At 49.1% G+C, this 25942-nt stretch overlaps 2 protein-coding genes across 2 annotated transcripts in view; both read left to right on the top strand.

The window, feature by feature from the left end:
- Positions 1 to 8594, top strand: part of SAFB2 (scaffold attachment factor B2) — a 34332-nt gene extending 25738 nt beyond the window's left edge. The window contains exons 15-21 of the mRNA XM_087816685.1: positions 1301 to 1582; positions 2589 to 2729; positions 3870 to 3912; positions 4930 to 5060; positions 7579 to 7691; positions 7840 to 7906; positions 8203 to 8594. Of these exons, the coding sequence (XP_087672811.1) occupies positions 1301 to 1582; positions 2589 to 2729; positions 3870 to 3912; positions 4930 to 5060; positions 7579 to 7691; positions 7840 to 7906; positions 8203 to 8353 (928 nt within the window). The 3' untranslated portion in view covers positions 8354 to 8594. The remainder of the gene's footprint in view (positions 1 to 1300; positions 1583 to 2588; positions 2730 to 3869; positions 3913 to 4929; positions 5061 to 7578; positions 7692 to 7839; positions 7907 to 8202) is intronic.
- Positions 8595 to 22284: 13690 nt separating this feature from the next.
- Positions 22285 to 24581, top strand: TINCR (TINCR ubiquitin domain containing). The gene is made up of 2 exons (XM_087816154.1): positions 22285 to 22544; positions 24578 to 24581. The coding sequence occupies exons 1-2, from the start codon at positions 22285 to 22287 to the stop codon at positions 24579 to 24581; spliced, it is 264 nt and encodes an 87-aa protein (XP_087672280.1).
- The last annotated feature ends 1361 nt before the right edge of the window (positions 24582 to 25942 follow it).

Raw genomic sequence — 25942 nt, 5'->3', positions numbered from 1 at the left:
CACAGTGATGTTCTTTACCACTCTCACCTTTTGTTAAAAAGATAGTTTATTGAAGTAAGCTTGTCATTTCCACTTTTGTGTTCTGCCATATTGTGTCAGGACATGTAGAGCCCCCTTGTCATTTCCTTCCATTGTTCCACAAAACAAAAGCTTTACATCATGGTGTTTGGGGAACTTTTTTTTTTTTTACATATATCTTTATGGATTTCAGAGAGAGGGAGAGAGAGAGAGAGAAAAACATAAATGATGAGAGTCATTGATTGGCTGCCTCCTGCATACCCCCTACTGGGGATTGAGCCCGAAACCGAGACATGTGCCCTGACCGGGAATCGAACCGTGATCTCCTGGATCATAGGTTAATGCTCACCAGCTGTGCCATGACGGCCTAGCTGGGGAACTTTCTTGAGCTAAAGCAGATTACATATAGACTTCCAAAGTTAGGGTACATTTGCCTTTTTTCTGAAGTCCTGTCATTTCAGCTCCTGCCTAGGTTGCTTCAGAAAATAAAAGCACATTGAGAAGCTTTTTGATCCCATTCAGAGATCTTTTGCTTCCTACTGGCTCATGCTTGGTTTCCTGTCACTGGTGGAGAGTGTGAGAAGCGACAGCATGTCCTCTTCTTAGACACAGAGGGGTGGTCACAGTTTGCTCAGCTCCTAGCATGCAGTGGCCCAGGACATGAGACCTTGGCCCCATCTGCTGGTGCCAGGCCAGCATACAATCACCTCACTAGCCTTATTCTGTCCCCACACCTTCTTTGGTATGTTCAAAATGGCACTCATTTAAAAATACAGCCTTTTTAGAGGGAAGATGTGAAAAGGAGACAGCTTGGTTGTACAGCATTAACCTACAACAGAGTGGCCTTCACCCTTAGGGAAGCTACTATAATTTCTTCTTAAGCGTTTTCTCTGTATGCACAGCAGTGCATACCCTTTGCTTTTCTTATTTTTCTCCCCCTTACTGACCTGTAGCTTCATTTGGGTGCCTTTGAACCAAGCCCTCCTGGTCTAGACCTGAGGCTTTGTGTCTCCCTGGTGTCGCTTGCTCCCTCCCAGCCCACCTCCGGCTTTGCTTTATTGAGAAAGGGAAAGTTTAGACGTTGGGGCTTCTGGCTGTTTCAAACAACTTAGTGGAAGTGAGTGAACACCTTCTGCCTTATAGCCTGGGGCCCAAGCTAGTGACTGTCCAAGAAACCCAGAATGGCCAGGTGGAGGTGTCCAGGCCTTTTTGGAGGGCAGTTCTTTGGTGGCCAAGTACCTTCACAGCAGGAAGTCAGAGTGACCTTGCTGTGTCCCCTCAGAGAGCGGGAGCAGCGGGAACGGGAGCAGCGACTGGAGGCCTGGAAGGAGAAGGCACGGCTGCAGCGGGAGCGCCTGGAGCTTGAATGCCAGCGTCACCTTCTGGAGCGGGAGCGCATGGAGCGGGAGCGGCTGGAACGAGAGCGCATGCGAGTAGAGCGAGAGCGCAGGAAGGAGCAGGAGCGCATTCACCGTGAGCGTGAGGAGCTGCGGCGTCAGCAGGAGCAGCTACGCTATGAGCAGGAGCGGCGGCAGGGGCTCCGGAGGCCCCATGATGATGGGAGGTAAGGATCCAGCCACCTGTGGCCTAGAGATGTTGCCTCTCCTCCCATTCCAGTAGCTGCTCCTGCTCCTGTCCATCTGAATTTTGGAGAATTGGGGCTGTTTAACATGGAATTTGGACGCCTATTCAGAACTCACTGCCTCCACCACCTTGAGTGTGTGAAGTTTAATGTTACCATCTAATGGTTATACACCTTTTTTCCCCAACTGAGTTCCTTAGAGAATCTTGATAGTTCCAATGCTGAAGCGTTTGTGATGCTTTGGTTTAGGCTGTGCTATTATTTGCACTGTGATTCCTGGTGGAGCATAAGCACCCTTCAAGTGCTGTTGCAGGAGATGACCAAGCATGCATTAGGTCCACATTGGCCACAGTCACCACTCCATCTCATGTCCTTGTAGGGGGAGAGGCACAGAGTTGCCATTGTGGAAAAGGACTTTCATTGCCTTCTGTTTAAAAAGTAGGCTTATTGGTCTCTAGCTTCTCTGAGTGGCTTAATTGACAGTCACCCATCACCTCACCACCCATGAGCCTAGTTGTCCGGTAAAAATCAGGAAGAAGATAATTGGATGCTGTCCTAAGCTATATGTAATTCACTATCACCAGCTTTAATTCCCTTTGCTTTTTGCAAAAATCTCAGGGGGAGGTTCAGGTTATCATAGAAGATGGGAAGGTGGAAATGTGGCACCTTGGGGTACCAGTCCTGAAGAATCAAATACTGTATTTCACTTGCATTTGAGCTCAGGTATTAACAGCCTCATGACACAATTAGTTCACAGGAATCTGGTTTCTCAGGACTGTCAGATGAGAATAGTCATATGCCTCTTGGCAGTTTGGGGGATATTAATTTATTAAATCAAAGCGATAATGATTGAATGTTTAGAGATTAGCCCTGCAGGACATTTTAAATGATACTGGGTCTGGAGAGAGAGCTCCCCTCCCTACTTCAACTCCCTTCCTTTTTTCCTTCATTTTCTTTCATTATAAAATCTACATTCTTTTCACAATAGACGAGATGATGCCTATTGGCCAGAAGGAAAACGCGTGGCCCTGGAGGACAGGTACCGCCCCGATTTCCCTCGGTACGATCACCGCTTCCACGACTTTGACCATCGAGACCGAGGCCAGTACCAGGACCATGCTGTCGACAGGTCAGTGCCCCACCCCCTTCTTGCAGCAGGGACAGGTCTCCATTTGTTCTCTTAATATCTGATTTACTTGTGAGAGTCCTAGTGGGTAGACTTTGACCAGCTGCACGTGGGATTTAGAAATGTAGGCCTTGAGCAAGGTGTTGGGATCTGTGGTTACTTATAGTGTCTGCGACTTGTCTGGCAAGAAAGTCCCTCAGAGCTCATTTCACCCACTGTCCTTTGCACAGATAGGATAGGTGGGACTCTGGGCAGGACCTGAGCCTCAGCATTCCCCAACACTCAGCTCTCTTGTGGGTGGCCCAGGCTCTGGGTTTCACACCTCCCTAGAGATTCCTCCCTGTCCCTGCCATCAGCACCAACCCCCCTGGATCCACAGGGCTTTGTTAATATACATAGATGAGGAAGCAGTTTTTAGAAGAGGTGTGACCTGCCTAAGCCAGTGAAAGCAAAGTAAGCAGGAGTCCACGTCTGTGGGGTTTACTGGCTGGTGTAGGTTTCTGTGCCAGCGAACTACAAAGAACTGACCAAAGAATGTGGGACAGTTCTCAGTGGGCCTTGTTTGTGTTTTGAAGGTCGGGATGGGTTTTTTAGCCAGTATTCTTTTTTATTTGCCAGTGCCTTGTTTAATGAGGGCTGTATCTACTTGATTAGAAAGACAGCCCTCACTTTTCCTGTTAAAGAGTTCTCTCTTTGGGAGAAATCTCATTGGGCTCCCTTGGGTTGCATATCCTGGAGCCATTTCACCATTCATTAGCTCTGTAAGGGAAGAGAGAACAGGGAAAGGTAGCTAAAAAGCCACTCATTTAATTCATTGTGGCTGGAGTTGGCACATATGTTGGGCCAAACCAAAGGTTAAGTTTCCCTGTTACCCTGACTCTTGTCACCAGGTCACAGGTAAATGAAGCCCTAGTTTTCATTCAGGATCTCTGCTTCTGAGACCCCTCCCTCCAAGGGATTTCAGTAAAATTCATATCCTCACCTTTTTAGGATCTGACTTCACTCCCACTCTCTGGGAAAGGTCTGAGCCAGCTGCTTTTTAATCAGTTCTTTCATGTAGAATGCGTACCCCAACCGTGGGGCCTGCAGAAATGTCGTATGGTACTATCAGCGGCTGTTGGAATTAGATTTTTTTTTTTCCAGGAGGGAGGGCTCAAGGTCAGTGATGGGAGAGCGAGATGGACAGGTGAGTAACACCCAAACACCGGCTGCCTGCTCTGTGTCTGGGTGGGTGGGAGACTCTGGACATGGTGTTATGGCCAACAAGTAGCACACAGAATTGTTTGTTTTCTGATGAGTCAAGTCTTTGTTCATATGCATAGGGCTTGTTTTTGTTTCATTTTATCCAGCACAAACTACAAATACCTCTTGTTGCCTGCTTGGTTAGAGTGCCTCTGAGTCTCAGGAGTGTGGGATTCCCACGGTATCCCAAATGGGGCTTAACAGCCTGTTTTAAGGGGTCATTTAGCCTATATTTTGAGGGGGTCCCTTTGTCTCCGGTGCCCCTGGGGTAGGTCCCAGTGTTTCTAATCTGCTAACACCTGGTGCAGGATGCATAAGGTGTCAGTTCAGAGAAAAAGGGAGCCTGCCATTACAAAGGCAGGGGACAGACATTAGAATCACGGTTTTTAAAACAGGGGTGTGTTTTCTGAGAACAGTAGACCAGCTCTGTCACTGCCCAGATGTGCTGGGTACCTAAACAAAGAACTGATTGGCCAGGCACTGAAGTTCCTTTCTTTAGCACTTGCCTCTAGTGTCAGCTACTAAGGGGCCGTGCCACCTCCATAGATTGATGGCAGAGGAGGAAGTCTGGCTCTGTGGAGGGGCCCTCCTGTCATCAGCAAGGAGGATTGCCCCAGTTCTTCGGGGAAGACTCTTAGGTGACTTTTCTCAGTGGACCTCACAGGGCCAGAGAGGCATGTGCTAGCATTTTATGTAATGCCAGTGATGGAGCTGCAGGAACACTCAGTTCTCAAGGAAGCAGAGAGCTCTGCCAGGAGCTCCTGTGTCATTGTCAGGGTCACCAACAGAGCATCCAGTAAAATGAGATTCTGAGCGGGCCTGGGCAGGTCCTCTCGGAGTGGCAAGATGCCCTGGCCCACCTCAGCAGCGTGTACTGGTTGACAGGCCTTCCAGAAGGTGGGCCTGTGCAGGCCTGTAGGGAGTAACATGGCTAGAGTTGCCCTGTCCTCCTCCCTTTCAGCACTACTCAGATGACCGCCATGGCCATGGAGGACCACCAGAGCGCCACGGCCGGGACTCTCGAGATGGCTGGGGAGGCTACGGCTCAGACAAGAGGATGAGCGAGGGCCGGGGGCCGCCACCTCCACCCAGGTTAGTGGGTGGGCCATGACTGGGGTGGGCATCTTCCCCTGGTCAGAGGCCTACCCCTTTGAAAGTAAACAGGTCGTGTGCACCTTGCCAGGCTGCCTGCGTCATCCCAGGTCTGAACATCTACATCACAGGGCCCCTACCTGCTGAAGGAGACATCCCTGAAGCCTTTTTTTTTTTTTTTTTCTTCTTTTTTTAAATATATCTTTATTGATTTCAGGGAGAGGAAAGGAGAGGGAGAGAGAGAGAGAGAAACATCAATGATGAGAGAGTCATAGATTGGCTGCCTCCTGCAGGCCCCCGACTGGGGATGAAGCCTGCAACCTGGGTATTGTGCCCTAACCGGGAATTGAACCCTGATCTCCTGGATCCTAGTCAATGCTCAACTGCTGAGCCACGCCCAGCTGGGCTTGAAGCCTTTCTTAGATTTGTTCTCCTGGACAGTAGAGAAGCTTTACTCCCCCCTACCCACACACACCGCCCCAGAGTTGTCTAGGAATTTTGAAGGCCAGCATCTTGGATACCAGAAGGTTCTACTTTATCTCTTATGAGGTTTCAAGTGGTAGGCAGAGTCTGCGGTGCCAGTCTAATAGGTTAATGCAAAGTGTGCTTTCCCGAATGACCTAGTTAGTACTCCGTCCTTGAACATTTAAACGGGTCTCACTTTGGGGAGCAGTATTGTGTTCACCCCTGAAGACAGGTGTTGGGGGCTTTGGTGGGTTACTTTTCCTTGCCTCTGAGCACCAGTCAACCTAGTGTCCAGTGCACTTGTCATTCTAGGCTTAGCCTTGGTGTTATCGTTCCTGGGCAGCCATGGTGACTGCTGATACCCTCATATTGGGACGATGTTTAGATTTTAATCTATTTAGAACATTTTCACCCCAAAAAGATACCCTGTACCCATCAGCAGTCATTCCCCATCCCTCAGCTCCTAGCAACCACTAACCCACTTTCTATTTTTCTGGATGTGCCTGTTCTGGACGTTTCACATAAATAGAGTCGCATACTATGTGGCCTTTCATGTGTGGCTTCTCTCACTGCACATCATGATTTCAAGTTTCATCCAGGTTGTAGCAAGTGATAGTGCTTCATTTTTTTATTATTATTGATTTGAGAGAGAGAAAAACATCTGTTTGTTGTTCCACTTACGTGTATACATTTATTGGTCGCCCCTGGTATATTCCCTGACGAGATCAAACCTGCAACTTTGGTATATCGGGACAACGCTCCAACCAACTGAGCTATCTGGTCAAGGCTTATTCTTGTCTTTCCTTTTTAATTTTTATGAGTTTGAGCCAAACTGACGACATACACTGGGAAGCAAAATCTCAAATGCTCCTGCTTCGCTCCTTTTCGTGGTCATGTAATGGTCCCTGGTATGGATGGACCACGTCTTGTGTATCCATTCATGAGTTGATGGACGAACACTTGGGTTATTTCCACTTGGGGACTATTATGAATTATGCTGCTAAGAACATTCATGTATAGGTTTTTGTGTGAACATACATTCCCTTATTTATTCTTTCATTGCTTTTCAGAGAGAGTAGAAGGGGGAGAGAGAGAAACGTTGATGTGAGAGAGACACATCAATTGGTTGCCTCCTGCACTTGCCCCAACTGGGGCCGGAATAGAGCCTGCAACCGAGGTATGTGTCCATGGCTGGAAGTGAACCTAGGACCCTTCAGTTGTCAGGCCAATACTCAACCACTGAGCTAAACTGGCCAGGGTTGTTCTCTAGACAACTAGGAGTGGCATTGCTGGTTCCATAGTCACTCTAAGTTAAACCCTTTGTGGAACTGCTGCTGTATTTTCTCCTAGGAGGCTGCCTCATTTTCAGTTTTTCAGTTCCACTGACCATGTGTGAGGGTTCTAGTTTCTCCACTTCCTCACCAGCACTTGTTACTGTGTCTGTCTTTTTTTTGAGAGAGAAAAACATCTATTTATTTTTTCACGTACTTATGCATTTATTAGTTGATTTGTATGTGCCCTGACCAGGAATGAAACCGGCAACCTTGGCTTATTGGGACGCCACTCTAACCAACTGAGCTACCCATCCAGGACCAGTCCGATAAGAGTCATGGCATGGCCCAGCAATTGAGCATTCACCTATGATCCAGGAGATCGCAGTTCGATTCCCGGTCAGGGTGCATGCCCTGGTTGCAGGCTCAATCCCCAGTTGGGGGCTTGCAGGAGGCAGCCAGTCAATGACTCTCTCTCATCACTGATGTTTCTATCTATCTCTCCCCTCTCCCTTCCTTTCTCTGAAATCAATAAAGATATATTAAAAAAAAAAGAGAGAGAGTCATGGCATGGTGGGGGGCATTTCGAATGTCTCGCTCATGTGGTTGTGTTGTTACCATGCTGAACACCTTCTCATGTGTTTAGTGGCCATGCATGTACCTTTGGAGAAGTGTATGTTTCCATCTTCGCCCACTTCCCTCGGGTGTGATGAGCCATACCACATCCTCCCCTAGAGGCATACTGAGTCTGGTGTATCTGTTTTTTTTTCCTGCCGATACAGGGGTGGACGTGACTGGACAGAGCACAGTCAGAGGCTAGAAGAGCACCAGGAGCGTGCCTGGCCGGGCATGGTAGACGCAGGCACAGCAGGCCGGGAGCATGCCAGGTGGCTAGGTATGAGCTAACTCCTGCCCATGAGTGAGGGTGGGGGACTCCCAGGGAAGTTTGGCCAGTCCCAGAACTCTCCACAGTCCAGCTTCCCCCCAACATTTCCAGAGGCTTCCAATAAAGTAGTGTTTTCAGACTCTTTCTTCTCTTTCAGGTGGTGAGAGGGGCCTGTCTGGGCCCTCAGGTCCAGGGCACATGGCCAATCGGGGTGGAATGTCGGGGTAAGAAGTTTTGTTCCCAGATAAAATTGATTTGTTCCTGCTCCTCACTTCTTCTCCCTTTTTGCATGTTTGATCAACTTTCTGGGTTGAGTGTTTTAAAAACAAACCCAAAAGCAGCTCTTGGCAACTAAGAGAAGTAATACTTTCCAGTGACCCAGAATGTGATCTGTGATTAGGATGTTTCTCACCTGGAAAAAGCCACGCGGGCTCAAAAGGCTGCAGAGCTGTGTACCGCACCACGTTGTGGTGAAAGTGTAAAGCACTTCAAGAGGACAAACGTATGCCTTTGTTCCTAGGCGAGGCGGCTTTGCACAAGGTGGGCATTCCCAGGGCCACGTGGTGCCTGGTGGAGGACTGGAAGGTGGAGGACTGGCCGGCCAGGACCGGGGCAGCAGAGTCCCACACCCTCACCCCCACCCATACCCCCACTTCACTCGCCGCTACTAAACCCCACTCCCTCTGCGTGTTCAGGTAGGCAAACGCACTGTTGAATCTCTTAGCCAGTTACCTTGAACTCGTGGAATCTTTTAAGAAACAAAAACAAATCCTGCCATCATGTTGTAGCTCGGTAATATGTGAACTCACTGTTGTTTTTTTAAAATAAGCGTGTTCTTGTTCTGCCATTTTTGAGACAAGGTTTCTGTAACAAGGCATTCCATTTTCCATTAATAAAAGTTTACGATTCACACTCCGGTGTGTGTATGTGTGTTGTGTTGATTACAGAGCAGAGAATAGTACCGACCTATAGCAGCACCATTGCTCACTGGGTGACGACTGCCAGCTCATCATACTTGAATTCTCCCAACTGTCAATGAAGGGCATCATCTCCTGATCTGAGAGATAAGGAGCCATGTGCAGGGGTTAGATCATGTGCCTGAGGTCTTAGAGCTTATAGGTGGCAGAGCTGGGATGGGAATTCAGAATTATTTTTTTTTAATATGTTTTCATTGATTTCAGAGAGAGGACGGGAGAGGAAGAGAGAGATAGAAACATCAATGATGAGAGAATCACTGATCGACTGCTTCCGGCATGCCCCATACTGGGGATCAAGCCCACAACCGGGCATGTGCCCTGACAAGTAATCAAACTGAGCTCTCCTGGATCATGGGTCGATGCTCATCCACTGAGCCATGCCGGCCGAGCAATTCAGAATTCTTTATTGAGGGGAGGGGAGTGTGCATTGTGGAGCCTCTCACCAGTCACTTCACCCTTTGTGCCAGAGTGCCTGGGGCAGTGTCCAGTGATGGTGTGAAGTTTGAGGGCTTGGCTAAGGGATGGGCATGTGTGGTGGGCCCCGGAGTGCTTAGTAGCTGCCCTCAGCCCCACAGAGCACACTGGCATTTCTAAAAGGGAAACCCATGCTTGGCATGGGCTCATTTGTGATAGAAGTAATTCCAGTTTTCTTCATTAAAGACTACTACTGAACAAGGTACCTGGCTGGCCAGAGATTCCGTGTCACAAGCCCCCAATCAGGCCTCTCCAGGGTGACATCACAGTGAGGTGCTTCTCTTCGTCTGGGAGAAGAGCAGTTGCACAAGCAGAACTGCCAACAGGAGTGGGTGACTGTGGCGTGTTGGGGCAGTAAAAAGCCAAATCTGTCACCTCATGAGTGGGAGGTCTGGTGGCTGCAAGGCTGGGGCAGGAGGGCTCGCTTCCCACCCACCATTCCTGGCCCTGGTCCAGTGTGTTAAGAGTTAATCTACTGTGCTGCCTGCTGGGAACTTCAATTCCCTCCCCTTGGTAACTAGGACAGCCACCCCACAGGCCCCCAAACAATTGCCAATCCTCCCTGAGTACCCTGTGTTCCTGCTGGGCTGTTTAGTTTTAAAAGAGCAATCTGAAAATCCTCCTCAGTGTTAAAGTCAGGTCAGTGCTGGCCCTCTGTATTCTGTGTGTTTGAATTGCTGCAAATAAACACTTCGTGAGCTTCCCCCACTGCAGGGGTTTGTAGAGTCATTTTCCAATGACAGGTTGACAGGACATCAGCTCCATGTTGTGCATGGGGGGGCAGCATGGCATGTTGTCTCTTGCACTGAGGTCTGTCTGTCTTCAAACTGTAGTCTAGAAATTGGGGTCTGGGCTTTCCATTTGGGGCATGAAAAGCCACACTCAGCCTGGGGTAGTGGGTGAGACCAGTTTTTAGCTGTTGTCATGTATATGCAATGGAGCAACTACTCTCTGGCAGGCAGAGTAGAGAAACATTGACGTGAAAGAGAGACATTGATTGGTTGCCTCCTGAACCTGCAACCCAGATACATGCCTTTGACCAGCCCTTCGTTGCACGAGCTGATGCTCTAACCACTGAGAAATGCCAGCCAGGGCCCAGCTCTGTTTTATATAGAGACACAAAGTACATTAGTTTTCTAGGGCTGCCATAACACAGTACTGCAAACTGGTTTGAAACAAATTTATTCTCTCCTAGTTGTGGAGGCTCGAAGTTCAAGATCAAGGTGTTGGCAGGGCTGGTTCCTTCTGTGGCCGTGAGGGAGAATCTGTTGTAGGTCTCTCTCCTTGCTTGTGGTGGTCACTGGCAGTCTTTGGTGTTCTTGGCTTGTGCAGCATTACCCCATCTCTGCCCCTTCACCCAGCCTCCCTGTGTGTCTGCATCCAAATGTTCCCTTTTTATAAGGACACAGTCATACTGGATTAAGGTCACCCTAGTGACCTCATGTTACCTGTGTAAAAGTCTTGTCTCCAAATGGGGTCACATTCTGAGGTCCTAGGGGCCAGGAATTTAACATATGAATTGGGGGGGGTCACGGTTCACCCTCTAATAGTACTCTTCACAGTTTTCATACATACCGATTTTTTCAGGGATGCAACTTCTAGGTAAATTGAGAGAATTGCTTGTCGTTTGGTACAGAACCTTCTTAAGAGTTGTTCACCATTTCTGTGAGCAGAGCTGCTGGGGTCTCAGTGCCTCCCTGCTGATTCTGTCTGACTGGCACTGTCTGAATAAGTAGGTCCTCACTGTTGTGCTCTCATGCAGGCAGGTTAGGCAGTATTGGACATTCTTTTCATTTCTTCTGTCTGTATCTGATAAGACATCTCGGCTGGATTGTTCTTTTTTTAAGTTGTGTGTAGTTAGGTTATATTTGCTCTGATTTTTATTTCAGGAGAGAAAAGGGAGGTGGAACAAAATATCTGTATAAAAGGGGCTGCAAATGGACACTCAGATTTTGCTTCCACCTTTTGGCTTCTGTGAATAGTGCTGCCATGAAGACAAGTATATATGTTTGCCATTCTCCTGGGTGGATACCTAGGAATGGAATTGCTGGGCCAGACTGTGTTTAACTTTTGAGGCACCGCCAGGACTGTTTCCCACAGTGACTACACCATGTTTCATTCCACCAGCCATGTGCAAGCATTCTAATTTCTCCACATCCTTGCCAACACTTGTTATTTTGTTTTTGTTTGTTTTACAGTAGCCATCCTAATGGGGCAGTATGTTTATCCAGACAATAGAATACTATTCAACCTTAAAAAGGAAGGAATTGCTGATACCTGCTACAACTTGTATGAACTTTGAGGACTGTGTGCTCAGTGAAATAATCCAGTTACAAAAGGACAAATACTGTGTGATTGCACTCACAGGAGGTCCCTAGAGGAGTCAGATCTATAGAGTCAGATCTATAGATGATAGGAGCCAGGGGCTGGGGCAGGGGGTTGGGGAGTGAGTGTTTAATGGGAACAGAGTTTCAGTTGGGGAAAATGAGAAAGTTCTGGAGATGGATGGTAGGGAGAGTTGCACAAAAATGTGAATGTACTTAATGCCACTGAGCTATATATACACTTAAAAGTGGTTACATTTTATGTGTATTTGATCACAATTTGAAAATAATTTTAAGGTAGAGGGTCTGTTAGATATCAGGATTGAGAACCACTGGGATATAAGCTGGGAGGGCAGGCTCAAGAACCAGACAGCTTGGAATCAACCCATCTGTCTGTCCACGGGGAGTTACTAGTTTTTCTCTACTTTGGCTTCCTAAACTGGAAGCAGGGAATAATGATAGTATTTACCATAGAGGCCTTTGCTACAATTAAATTAGTTAATATAGCCCTGGCCGAGTGGCTCAGTTGGTTGGAGTGTCATCCCATACACCAAAAGATTGTTCGATTCCTCGTCAGTACATACCAGGTTTGATCCCTGGTCAGGGTGCATACGGGAGGCAACCGACCAATGTTTCTCTTTTACGTCGATGTTTCTCCCTTCTCTCTAAAAGTCAATAATCCTGAGGTGAGGATTAAGAAATATATATTTATAAAGCTCAGAATTGCTCCTGGCACACAGTAAGTGCTTAATAAATGTTGAGAGGCCCTGCAGGAATGGAGCCGAGGGTGCTCATGTTTTTACAGGAGACCTGAATTTATTGGCTCCACAAATAGAAAAAGAAAAGTGCAAAATCAGAATTAATACCTTATCAAATGTCTTCCCATCTACAAAAATGTGTCAGCTTCATCAACTGCTAAATTTTGTATTCATAAAGATTTCATTACATTTCAAAACAGCTCCTAGTTTAAATTTTCTCACTTGGTAGGAATTCCCACGCCTGCACAATGATTGCCAGGCTTACACTGCATGTGTTACTTTTAGTTAAAAAATGTCAAATGCAATGTTATAAAAAGGGCTTTTGATGTTTTAAAAACACAGCCACAAAGTCATTGGTTAGTGGGGATGGGGTCCCTTTTGACTGGTTGAGGGGTAGGGTCTCTACCATGAAATAAGACTGTACCTTGGTCACACAGTCCAAGATGAGGCCCAGGTGTCAAAGAATCAAAAACTAGGGAAGTAAAGACCTGGCCAATAGGCCTGGAATGTAGTAAACAGAATAAGTGCTTACTGAATTTATGAAGAAGAGAAATAATATACAAAATAATCCTGTATTTTCAGGTTTTTGGATTGCTTCACCTCTTGTATGGCCTGTTGGCTCTTTTGAGGCCCGGTAGAAAACACTCTAGTTTAAAGTGTGATGGGGCCACCGGATCCAGTGTCTTCTGGTGTCTTCAGTAAACTACCAGGTGTCGGACTATCTGCTGAGATTCAGAGGGAGCACTACAAGCGTGTTTGGACACGCGCAGTAGTAAGGTTGCCATTACTGAGAAAGGACTGAGAAATACATCTAGCAAGAGTTACCTGAAGGTTGAAGGAAGTGCTTCTTAAAAAAAGCAGGTCTGGCCCTTCCGGGCATGGCTCAGTGGTTGAGCATCAACCTAGGATCCAGGAGATCCAGGAGATCACAATTGGGTTCCCAGTCAGGGCACAATCCCGTCGGGGGCATGCAGGAGTCAGCTGACCCATGATGACTCTGTCATCACTGATGTTTTTTTGTTTTGTTTTTTAATATTTTTATTGATTTCAGAGAAAAAAAGGGAGAGAGAGAGAAACACCAATGATGAGTCATTGATTGGCTACCTCCTGCACACCCCCTACTGGGGATCAAGCTGGCAACCCAGGCATGTGCCCTGACCGGGAGACCGAACTGCCATCTCCTGAATCATAGGTCAATGTTCAACCGCTGAACCATGCTGTCCGGGCCATCATTGATGTTTCTAACTCTCTCCCTCCCTTCCTCTCTCTGAAATCAATAAAGATATTAAAAAAAAAAAAAAAAAAAAAAGCCTGGGGTTCTCGGGCCCAGCTCAGACCTGCTGATTTAATTCAGGCCGTACCTCCAGCCACTTCTGGGATCCTGATGGTGGTCAATTGGGGGAGGCCTCCATGAGGGTTGGATGACTTGAGACCAAGGTAGGCTAGAGAGTTCCAATCCTAGCTCTGCCCTTCACCACTTGAACCCTTCTGAATTTTCTTGTTAAATGGTCAGGGTGATTCCAAGGATGTGAGAAGATGATGCATTTAAAGTACTTTACACAATATCTGCATGTAGTAGGTGCTTAGCAAATGGTGGTATTTCCTGTTAATTCTAGAAGAATCGGGTCTAAATTAGGCCTTCTGCCTAATTGCCAGAAAGCCCTTCCTCTAAGGATTAAGTGTGGCCTTTGGATATGGGAAAGGGGTCCATTCAGCATCCGTGTCAATGTGGCTGTAATCTGTGATGTTGCGTTAGCCATTTTTAAAACCAGAGGTCTGGGTTTGGTCTGCACACTGCACACTGCGGGGTTAAGCGCTGGGAGCTGCTGATGGCCTCTTGCCTCTTCCAGTTCTATAGTCTTACCTACTCTGTGCCAACCCGCTGTGAAGCTGCCTGGGTGCCCCACATACCCAGCCATAGAAACCTCGAGTTAGGCCCCACGGGGAGGCTCATAAAAGGCACTGAATCTTCTCCTGCATAGATGCTGTCGGCCATGGTGGACCAAATATTTACAGACAGTTGAAATGAGACCCAGCAGGGTAGATTTCACAAGCAGCCAGAAAATGTCTCTTCACCCCCGTCCCTAGAAAAACAGGGCACAGAGAGGGAAAACGCCCACTTTGCCAAGCTCTCTCCAACCCCCCAGCAAGGCAAGATCAAAGATCTGGGGTCAAGAACATGCCTCTGAGCCTTTTCTAGCTCATTCATTTAGCTAATACTTCTTGTGCCAGGGGCACAGCCATAACCATAACAAAGACAGGCCTGCTCTCTGGAGCTCAAGGGATGATTTCAAGGAGGGGGTGGAGTAAGGCTGGCTTCCTGGAGGAGGTGACTGGAAGGGCATTTCTGGGAAAGGGAACAGAATGTACATTAGCCCCAAGAAGGAAAGGGTGTAGCACCTCAAAAGGACTGAGCAAGCAGGAGCAGGAGAGACATGGAATCAGACAGAGTGGCCTCCAAAGTCTGGGCGGTCAGGGATCAGGTTATCAGCTAGCAGGCATGTTGGGTTTTTAATTCAGAGGAGATCTCTGCCCTCCTAGCAAGATTCAAGGGTGACCCTCTCTCTCTGCTTTCTCTTTCTCTCTCTTCTTCCTTGCTTGGGGTTCAAATCCTCACTGTCCCCACATCCCCCACCCCCATGCAACCAGCACTTGCCACTTTCAGGGAGCCAGCAGCAGCCAGCCCTGGGGAAGGGGTAAACCAGGGTGGGCTCATGGGCTTCTTCAATAACTGAGCCAGGGGCCTCCAATTACCCATACTTGTGCACCCCTCTTATTAGCTGCATCCTCTATTTGGACAAAGGCAAAGCAGAAGGACCATGTGCTCCTCCAGGCATGAGGTCCCCTCCCCAAAGACCAGAACATAGGAAGTAGGTGTGGCTGGCAGGCAAAGCTGATGGGGTTGGTCATCACGCCCCACCTGGGCTGAGTCACAGCAACAGTCTTTGAGCGGCAGGAAGTGCCAGGATGATACCACTGGGGGACAGGGCACAGAGGATGCGGCTAATTGGGGGTGCACAGGAAGGGGTGATTGGAGGTACCTGGCTCAGTTATTGAAGAGGCCTTAGGCTCCAGTGGTGGGGAAGAGGCATGGGGGGAGAAAGAAAAAGAGAGATGGAGATCCATAGAGGAAGAGACAGAGCTGCGGAAAAAGAGATGGACACAAAGGAAAAGGAGAAGAGACTGAGACACAGAGAAACAGAGACACAGACACAAATAGAGACAAAAGCAGTCACAGATGGACGCAGAGGGACCCAGAGACCCACAGAGAGATGTTAATGCCTCTAAGCTGTCATGCCCCTGTCCCCTGTGCCCGCCAGGTGGCGCCCGATAGCCATGCTCTGTGCCACAGCCATCCCAGCCCGGCCCCTCCTGGGGCCCAAGTCTGACACACCAGACACACTGCCTTTGCAGGAGGCCCTGGGCCCCACGGAGGAGGGATGGAGGTGGAGACTGGAACAGGGGGAGCCTCCCTAACCTGGCCACCCCAGGCTGAACTCCTGGGCTGTGTGTGCGTGTCTCATGTGCATATCTGTGCTTGTTTTGGGCTGTGTTTGAGTTGGTCTTTGTGTGCTTGTTTTGAAGTGGGTGTGTCTGCATTTGTCTCCGAGTGTATGTTCACATGTGTCCTTGTACGTGTCTGGGGAGGAGAGGTAATTGTATGTGTCTCGTGTCTCAATACCCACCGAAACCTGCCACTACCTTCTCCATTCACCTTCCCCGGCAGCTCTGTGTTGAGTCACCCAAAGAATTCAGAAACCGAAACACTTAGGGAGCACTCACTGGTGCCCAGAGTGTGCAAGGAAATACTTCCTGGGGAGACAGGAAGTATTCATGGAGCTGACTGAGCAAGTGAGCAAGATTTAGGTTCTACTAAAGCACCTACTGTATGCCAGGCCCTAGGTAGGGGGCTACTTTTATGCTGTAGACTCAGTTTCCTCATCTGTAAAATGGACCTGATATTGGCATCTACCTCATAACTTCGCTGTTAAGTGATTGAGTTGAGTTTTATAAAGCTCTTCAAACACTGCCTGCACAGCCTAGGGACTCAGTAAGAGCCAGAAATCATCTCATTTAATCCTTATAACTACAAGCACATCCATTAACCCATGGGTCAGTGAGAGTCCTGAGAATCCTCCACTCACTGCTCAGGATATGAGGGTTGTCTTAAAGACCTAATGAGGTGGATACTCAGATGTCTGCACAGAAACTTCCCTTTTGGTCTAGCTCAGTGGTTCTCAAAGTCAGTGTACAGAAAAATGAGTAGATGAGATCATCCTGGGTATGTAAATCAGAGCTAGGTACTGTTCTAGGCATCAAGGACTCAGCAGTGAACAAAACAGACACTTCCTGCCTTCGGGGAGCTTCTGCCCTAGTGGGAACAAAACATAATAAATGAAATTGATTTGTCACTTGACAAACGTGAGTCATTATAATTAGTTATTATCCATCAAAGGCTTTCAATACCCTTTGCCATTTTACCTTCCAGAAAAACGGTACTAACTTATTCCAGTAAGAGATTTGAGTGCCCATTGCTTTGTGCCCTCACAGAATTTAATATCAGATAACTTCGTTGAATATTAGAGTGGGGGAGAATCCTAGGATGGTTAAGCACTTTTTCATTGAGTCTTTATTTTGTGATTTCCCACCTGTGTCTTTTGTGTGCTCAAAGTGGCATCCATGTTATTTGCATGTCTCTATCTCTAACAACTCTATATATGAAGGATGACACTTTTGAACATGTTGCTAGCAAATAGCCTTTGTTTCTAATAGAACTAGAATGGAATAACATAATTTAACAACAGGGGCCAACATGAACCCTCATTTTCCAGGTATCCTAGCAATGAATTTCTTATGAAATTTCCCTTGAGTGGGACATATACACCCAAGACGTAGTAGCTATGAAGAGAGCACTCTGACCTAAGACAAGGCCTTTCTTAGCTAAGGATTAATGTATCCATCTTCTAAAATAGGTTCCACACTGTCAGGGACCTTTCTAACATATAAATTAGATCACGCCACTCCCTTATTTCAAACCTTCCCATAGCTCCTCTTTGCCCTTAGAAGAAAATCCAAACTCCTCCCCATGCCCTTCTCAAAGCCACCCTCTCCACACCACATTCTCTTTTGGGTACCACACCAGGTAGAAGTACCTGAGCTCTCCTGCTAACTGATTCCTGCCATGTTCCAGGGGCTCTGCTCTACCTCCCTGTGTGACTTTGGGGAAGCCTCAGTTTTCTCTTCTGAGAAATGGGAGAACAGAAGTATGGATCTCATAGGGTTGGTGACAGGGACCCAATGGAACAACTGATTGTAAAGCATAGAGGTACATCCATTTGCTTTTTCCAAAACCTTTTTAGCCTCTGTGGGGGGCTGGAGGGCATTGGCAAACAGCTGCCTTGGGACCACTATCTTGATCAAAATGAGGATACAAAGTTAGTACTATTACTAATCCAGGGAAGGCAAACTCTTCAGGGCTCGGGGAGTGCATCGGACCAGGTAGGGACTAGGGAATTCATGTCCACAGAGGACCCATGGTTGCCACTTGGATTGGGGGCCCAAAAGAAGTCCAGTTTCTTATATGGAAACACTCATTTATCAATTCTTTAAAAAAAATTGTGTGGGCTCTGGGCTTACAGTTTGAGAGACCTCTGGCCCAAGGGAATAAGTCTAATAAAAAAACTTCTTTTGTGTATCACATGAGGCTAAGCACCTGTGATTCCAGAATTTGTCCAAGTTCAGTGGATATGCCACCCGTAGGGGCAAAATGACACAGCACCCACCCTCCCTTCCTATCTGCCTGTAGTATTGGAGGACCCAGGCCCACCCACATATATCCCTTCTGCTTCATTCTGGTCCATTTTTCTTTTTTATACTTTTTATCTTTTTTTAAAACTTATCTTTATGGTTGAAAGTATTACAAATGCCCTCCCCCCCCTTTTCCTCCATTGCCCCCCTCCACCCCGCACCCTCTGGCCCATTTTTAAAACCCGTTTTTCTCACTCTCCACTGATTCTCTGAACTCCCTCAGAACCTTCCCCAACCTTCCTTTGCCCCCTAAGACAGCCAGAAGTGACATGTGTTGACTGCCACTCGGAACCCTGACCCTCATGCTAGTGAGCCCTGGTTTCTAGAATGTTCATGAGAAGGGGTGAATATTCTGAGGGTCTAGAACACCAGGCCTTCCAAGATGCTGGGAGTCTGCAATTTCAGTGATCTTCCAGTTCTGCGCCTCCCAGGTTCCAGAACTCAGGGATTCTCCAGCTTGTCCCTGTCGGCCTAGCCCTTCATAATTGCCCATGACAGATAATAGTGTCTCCAGGCGGAAACCATGATTCCTTTAATCCAGCAGCCCAGGCAGAGGGCCTGCTGCCCACAGCCACCTGGCTTTTCCTAACAGCCTAATGAGAAAGTCAGAATTAATTGGAACTGGCACCCAACACTCACAGGGCTCAGTGTGGCCGGCTTGGCCTCCATATGTTAAAGCCAAGTGTCCCTGGGCCTTGCTCTGATCTGTTCTAGACACCAACAGGTATGACACATGAGGCCTGGAGCTTAGCCTGATAAGGAAGGTGGCTGGGGCCGTGGTGACCTGGTTCTACAGGTAGAGCCAACCCTCTCACCTTGGGGGTGTGGAGAGAGTACACACCCTCTACCACTTCCCTCTATGTGCCTCAGTTTTCCTCCTTTGTTCCATGAGCTAGCCATGGTTTGCTGTAAATTGCTCAGCACGTGCATTGTGCTATAATCTGTCCTTGGGCACCTGGGTAGATTCCCAGAGGGATATAGTTAGTTTATTGTTTCAACAGCTATTATCAGAGAGATTACTCCATTTCACACTCCAAACCCGAAGGTATGAGATGGCTCTTTTCCCCAAACCCCAGTGACATGGTGAATTATCAAACTTTTCCATCTTCCTGACTGATGAAATGAAACCTGATAGATTTCATTTTAAAAAGATATTTCAAGGTAGTTTTATATCTAGTTTTACCATGAGTGAAAATGACTTCCTCTCATGTGTTTAGAAGACACTTGTATTTCCTTTTCAAAAACTGTTCATGTCTTTTGCCTTTTTCTATTGACCTGTTGGTTATTATTGATTTTTGGAAGCTTTTTACATATTAAGGAAATCAGCCTTTTGTCTTTCAGTCTTGGAAAAGTTTCCCTGACTTTGTCTATTGACTGTCTAGTATTTATGTGTGTGTGTATGTGTACAAGAATTTTATATTTGTATGTAGTCAGTTATTAATCTTTTAATTAAAGACTTTAGGGTTTAATGTCATGCTTTAACAAACTATGATTATTACTTTTAATTCCCATGTTTTCTTCTAGTAGTTTTATAGCCTCCCTCTCTCTCTCTCTGTCTCTCTCTGTCTCTCTCCTGGGAGGGGAAATCCATGTGGAATTTGCTTTTAGACACCTTCAAAATCTCCATCTGAAATCTTATGATTGTGAAAGAAGCTGCATAGTCAGTGGACAATAATGTGAGTGCTGAAGCCAAGTGGCTAGGATTCAAATCCTGGCTCTGCCATTTTTCACTGTGTATTGTCAAGGAAGTCATTTATACTTTCTGTGCCTCAGTTTACTTCTCTGTAAAATGGGAGATAATAGTGTCATGTGAGAATTAAGGAACATATTCTATTTTTTAAAATATGATTTTATTTTATTTTTTAAAAATATATTTTTATTGATTTTGGAGAGAGGAAGGGAGAGGGAGAGAGAGATAGAAATATCTAAGATGAGAGAGAGTCATTGATCGGCTGCCTCCATGCCCCCTACTGGGGTTCGAGTCTGCAACCCAGGCATGTGCCCTGACCAGGAATCGAACCAGCAACCTCTTGGGGCATGGGTCGATCCTCAATCCACTGAACCACATTGGCTGTGCAGGATATATTCTATTTTTTAAATCAAGTACCTAGAAGACCATCTGTCACTGAGTAGGTGCTTTTCCTACTTGCTGACTTTGTTTTTGTTTTCTTAGAGAGTCAAATTGTACTTTTTAAAAGATATATTTTTATTGATTTCAGAGAGAGGAAGGGAGAGGGAGAGAGAGATAGAAACATCAATGGTGAGAGAGAGACATCAATCAACTAGCTGCCTCCTGCAGGCCCCCCCCCCCCCACACACACACACTGGAGATTGAGCCTACAAACCTGGCATGTGCCCTGACTGGGAATTGAACCATGACCTCCTGGTTCATAGGTCAGCGGCTCAACCACTGAGCAACACCGGCCAGGGTGTACTTGAAAAAAAAAATTATTGATTTTAGAGAGAGAGAGAGAGAAACATCACTTTGTTGTTTCACTTTCATATGCATTCATTGGCTGTTTCTTGTATGTGCCCTGACCTGGGATTGAATCCACAACCTTGGCATATTGGGATGGTGCTCTAACCAACTGAACTAACCAACCAGAGCCAAATTGCTCTTCTTTCTGAATATCCTCTCGCATAGCCAACTAGTGAGTGACTGTGCTTCAGGAACATTTCTGAGCGCTCTACCCTCAGTCATTTCATCCTCATAACAACCCCACTGGATAGACGGGAACATGGAGGCCCAGGGTCGTTAAGTTTCTTCCTAAGGAACTTTCAAGGGTCAAGGCTGGGGTTAGAGCCCATACTCTTCACTGCCCTGCTCTGGCCTCGGCCTCTCTCCCCACATCCCTCCGGCCGCTGCTAGAGGAGGAGTTCCCAGTGGGCTTCATCTTAACTGGCTTCTAAGTATAGACTGAATCATGGAGGTCAAGCCAGTATCCTGGATATCCAGAACTGGTCAGTCCTGTCCTGGCGGGGCAGGCAGCGATCAGGGAAGGCTTTCGAGAAGAGGGTGCTTGGATAAATATGACTGGAGGGGCTAGAGAGGCCTGAGAAAGGGGAAAAGGGGTTGCAAGGGGGGCACATGGAATTGGGGGTGGATGAGCCCCTGCTCACCAGCCTCCCATGGCTGCCACTTACCACAAGCCTTAATTCCTGCTTTTGCCTCACTGGGCACACACTGAACTATATAGTTGGTGATCGTGGGCAGGTGTCTCCTTGGTGGGAATGTTGAACTCCTATTCATCTGCCAAAGCCCTAGCTCCAATGCCTACCCATCTGGGAAGCCATCCCCACATACTGGCCTTTCCCAGTTGGGGCCTCTCCTTCTACTCAAGCCCTGACCTCATAAGGCTGGGAGTGTTTGTGTCCAGCTCTGTGTCCTCTACCCTCAATTGGGAGACTCTTGAGGGCAGGGCCTTAGGTTGTGATTTCTCTGGTGCCCAGCATTGCCCAGCCCAGCCAACACAGAGTAGATGCTTGTTGAATGTGTCTTGAAGGAAATAAGGGAATAAATGAGTAAGTGATGAATATAAATCTCAATCACTTACCTCCCTCTACCTACAGCCCTCCAGGGTTCCTGCCTCCCTCCTGGTAAAAGCCCAAGTCCTCCTGGAGGCCCACATAGCCTTGTGTGATCTGTCCCTCATCACCTCCCTGACCTCACCCCCTCCTCCTCTCCCCCTTGCTCACTCAGCTCCAGCCACCATGTCCTCCAACCACCAGGCATGATCCTGCCCCAGGACCTTTGCACTGGCTGTTCCGGCTTCAGTCTGCAATACTCTTGACCCTTTGCATGAATGACTCACTGTTTCTCACCTTCAGAATTCAATTCAGATGCCACCTCCTCAGAGAGATCTCTCTTGACCTGGATCTTGGTCTAAGGGAACCACCAATCTCTCTTCTCTTCCTCCTTTTTCTCTCCCTAGCATTTCCCACGATAGGATGCATTGTGTGTTTAAGTATTTATCTTCATGTGTCTCCTTGTGGGTTTGGTTCGCAGGTATCCCGGGCACTTCTAGTACGCACTAAATGCCTCTGTGCATAAAGGGAGGGGTGTCCGCGGGTGGGGGCAAGGGGCCCTGGGCCTGCCTCTCCGCGCCCCGCCCTCGCAGGACCTCCCTGAAGCTCACCGGGCGTGGCTGGGCGGGCGGGGCGCGGCGGGGGCGGGCTGCTAGGCCTGTCGGGCGGGTGCGCGGGGCACGAGGGGCCGGGGCCGGGCCGGGGCCGGACGCGTGGGGAGCGCCCGGCGGGCGCCATGGAGGGGCTGCGGCGGGGCCTGTCGCGCTGGAAGCGCTACCACATCAAGGTGCATCTGGCGGACGAGGCGCTGCTGCTGCCGCTCACCGTGAGGCCCCGCGACACGCTCAGCGACCTGCGCGCCCAGCTGGTGGGCCAGGGCGTGAGCTCCTGGAAGCGCACCTTCTACTACAACGCGCGGCGCCTGGACGACCACCAGACGGTGCGCGACGTGCGCCTGCAGGACGGCTCCGTGCTGCTGCTCGTCAGCGACCCCAGGTGGCCGGGCCAGGGCCCCGGGAGGCGGGGTGGCGCGGCTTGGGAGGGCCTGGCTGGGGCCTGGGTACAGAGGGGGTCAAGGCTGGGAGAGGATGGCGAGGAGCAGGAGGGGCTGCTGGGGGGGGGGCGCCGGGGCTGGGGGAGATGGCGGGGCACAGGAGGGCCTGTCTGGGGTCCGGGTGGGTGGGACATGGGCTGGAGGGTGGACTAGGGGTGCTCCCTGCCCCCTGGAACCCTCTCCCGCGGGCTGCGGCATTGCCCTGTGTGTACCGGCTGCGGGAGAGGAACGGAGGGCGCCGGGAGGGCGGCTGGGTGCCCCTGGCTGCTTCCTTCTTTTCTCTCCCTCCGTCTGCCTCTCTCTGGCCTCCCCTGGCTGTCTCAAGATCCCTCTTTCTCTCCCCTCTCTCCTTCTCTCAGTGGTGCTATCCTGTTTATTTCACTTCTATCATTCTTTCTGTCTATTGGCTCTGTCCATTTCTGTCTCTGCTCTTTTCTCTCTGTGTCTCTCTAGGGCACTCTGTGCATTTCTGTCTCTATTTTCTCTGTGTCTCTGTCTTTCTGAGTCTCTCGTCCTCCCTTCATCCATCTCCCCCACTGCACCTGCCCACCCCACATTCCCATCCCGACACTTGCTGCTTACACTCTGACCTGGCCATCTGGAGTCCTGGCCAAGGTGACCCACAGGCGGTTCTGTAGAGAAGGGCATCTGGGCCATGGGAACAGCACACACCGAGGCCGGGGGCAGCTCTGGGAGATGGTGGAGGCTGTTGCTTGTCCATATGGGCAGTGAGGTGGGGGAGGTGGGCAGGGGCTGGTCCCAGAGCTCCTGCTGCCACCTTGGAGGTGTTGGGCAGGGGGCACACTGGATCTATATGTGTAACCCTGGAGTGTATGGGGTCATGCTTGCCGGGCCACAGAGGTTTGGTCTGCCTGGGGTGATATTTGAAACCTCAGATGCTGGCTCTGGAGACTCGAGGTGTGTTGGGGGGAGAGCCTGCCTCCCCAGGCTCTCAGGAGGGAGGATCTCAGGGGCAGAGGCAGATGGTGGAATGGTGATCGATGGGGGTTTGGGGCTGGCAGTGCACCCTCTCCTATAAGGTCTGGAAGCAGGAAAACCCACAGACGTCCACACACCATAATCATCGTTCAATATCCAACAAGTATTTATTGAGTGCCTACTGTGTGCCAGGCCATGTGCTGGGCACTGGAACCCAGTGGGGATGCAGACCAGCCTGCCCTTACAGAGCCCATAGTCAGTTCAGTGGGGAGAGAGACATGAAACCAAATAAACATGATTAATGTCAGATTGGAATGTTTTCCACCTTCCTCCCTCCCTCCTTCAGCTCCTTCAGGCCTTTGTTCAGCTGTCACCTCGGTGCAGTCTTCCTTGATTACCCTGTTTAAAATCACATCCGACCCCCACCCCTGCTTTTTTTTCTTTAATAAATGTTTTTTTAATTGATTTTAGAGGGAGGAAGGGAGGATAAAGAGATAGAAACATCGATGGGCTGCCTCCTGCACACCCCCCGCTGGGGACTGAGCTAGCAGCCTGGGCATGTGCCCTCACTGGGAATCAAACTGGCCACCTCTTGATGCTCCAGTCGACACTCAACCACTGAACCACACTGGCTTGGCCCCACCCCTGCTTTTATCTTTCTCTCTGACACTTATCAGCCCCTGACTTGTCTATATTTTTCTAATTTTTTCACCCCATCTCCCCCACCAGACTAAATTTTATGAGGGCATTATTGTTCATCCTGTTCACCGCTGTGCTCCCAGTTCAGTGCCTGGCACATAGTAGGTGCTCAGTAAATATTTGTGGAATGTATTGTCTGGAGGTGAGGAAAGGGCAGCTCTAGACATTTTTCTAGAGCCCTAGTGGTGCCTGGAAGTGGGGGAGAAGGTCTCTAACCTGGAGGTAAGTCCTAGCAGATGTGGGACGATTCATCAGCTGGACACTGAGCAGATAGGAGAGAGGCCTTGAATGCTGAGGTGAGGGCTGTAATCTGTGTCTTTCTGTCCCCCTCCTTCAGGTAGTCTGGGTTGGAGGAGGTGGAGCCATGACTGAGGGGACCAAAGATGCTGGCTAAAGGAGCAGGCTGGGGTGGAGGACTACTTCGGGAGGTAAGTCATTCCAGGGACCTTACATATTGTGAGGACCACGGATGGGGAAAAATGAGTCCCAGAGAGGAGAAGGGACTCACCTCTGTTGAGTGTCACCACCCCACCCCACTCCCTGATTCCAATCCCCTGTGCCTTTGACCCCTTGGGCAAGGACACTACCGTTGCCTTCTCACTTACCTTTAGACTAACATGCATGGCCCCTAACATGAATGATGTTGCTCAGACTGTGTGACCTTGGGTGAGTGACTTTGCCTCTCTGGGCTCTGTTACCCCCCCTCCTTACATTGTACTCTTTGCCTGAATTCCTGTGACTCCCACCAGGTGGCTTTAAATAGCCAAGCCCCCTCTAAGAATGGCTGGCTACCTGTGGCTAAAGGGTCACCCTTGTCCCTCCTGGAGGGCACCAGGCCCACGGGGAAGGAGGAGATGACTGCAGGTGTTGCTGTCCACATCCATCAGGAGGGGATATTAGGGAAAAGGAAGAGGGAAACCTGGCCAGACAGCTGGTGTTCCACCCTCCTGAAGGCTGAATTGAGATTGTTTTACCCACCCCCTCCTGCTATTCCAGGTTCTGGGCTCCTAGGGTGGACAGTGAAACATTGGCCTGACCAGCTGATGCCCACGGCCTTGGACACTCCTGACGGAGCCCCACTCCCTGACACTGAACTAGGACCTTGTCTCCCCAGCCCAGCCAATCAGGTTGTACTGTGACCCTGAGTCCATGCAGCGGGAACCACTGTGCCACCTTGAGAGGCTCCCATGGGCAGCCAGGGGATATATATGAAGAGAAGCACAGAGGGGAGAGGCGAGGAACTCAAGGCGGCACCTCTCTTACCTTGTACGTTCTCTTGACCACAACTTTGCCCAAGCTGTGCCCCCTGCCAAAGGCACCTTTCACGCTCCTCTCTGCGGCTCCAGCCCACCTGGAATTCCAGCCTCCTCCAGGAAGTCTTCTCGGGTGCCCTCCTGCCCAGCCAGTGAGCACCTTATCCTCTTTTGGGTCCCCACAAGCCCCCTCTACTGTGAACAGCCTTGGCTGTGAGGTATAGCCAGTCGCTCAGGAAATCTCAAATGACTAAAGGTGGAGATAGGGGGACCCCAGCTCTCTCCTAGTTCTTCAGCGTCATTTTCCAAATACCCCCCCCATTGCATCTGTGCCCACCCCCTCGGAGGTGCCCTCCTCTTAATGCCTTGTCCCCTTGCCTCATGCGTGGGGTTTCTTGATTGGATCTGAAGGATTTTGGTCGAATAGGCAGAGATCTGGGGGCCTCTGT

Source organism: Miniopterus natalensis, chromosome 4, assembly GCF_054644295.1.
Source record: "Miniopterus natalensis isolate mMinNat1 chromosome 4, mMinNat1.hap1, whole genome shotgun sequence".
Taxonomy (NCBI): Eukaryota; Metazoa; Chordata; class Mammalia; order Chiroptera; family Miniopteridae; genus Miniopterus; species Miniopterus natalensis.
Note: the sequence above shows the minus strand (reverse complement) of the source record. Positions and strands in the feature narration are given on the sequence as shown.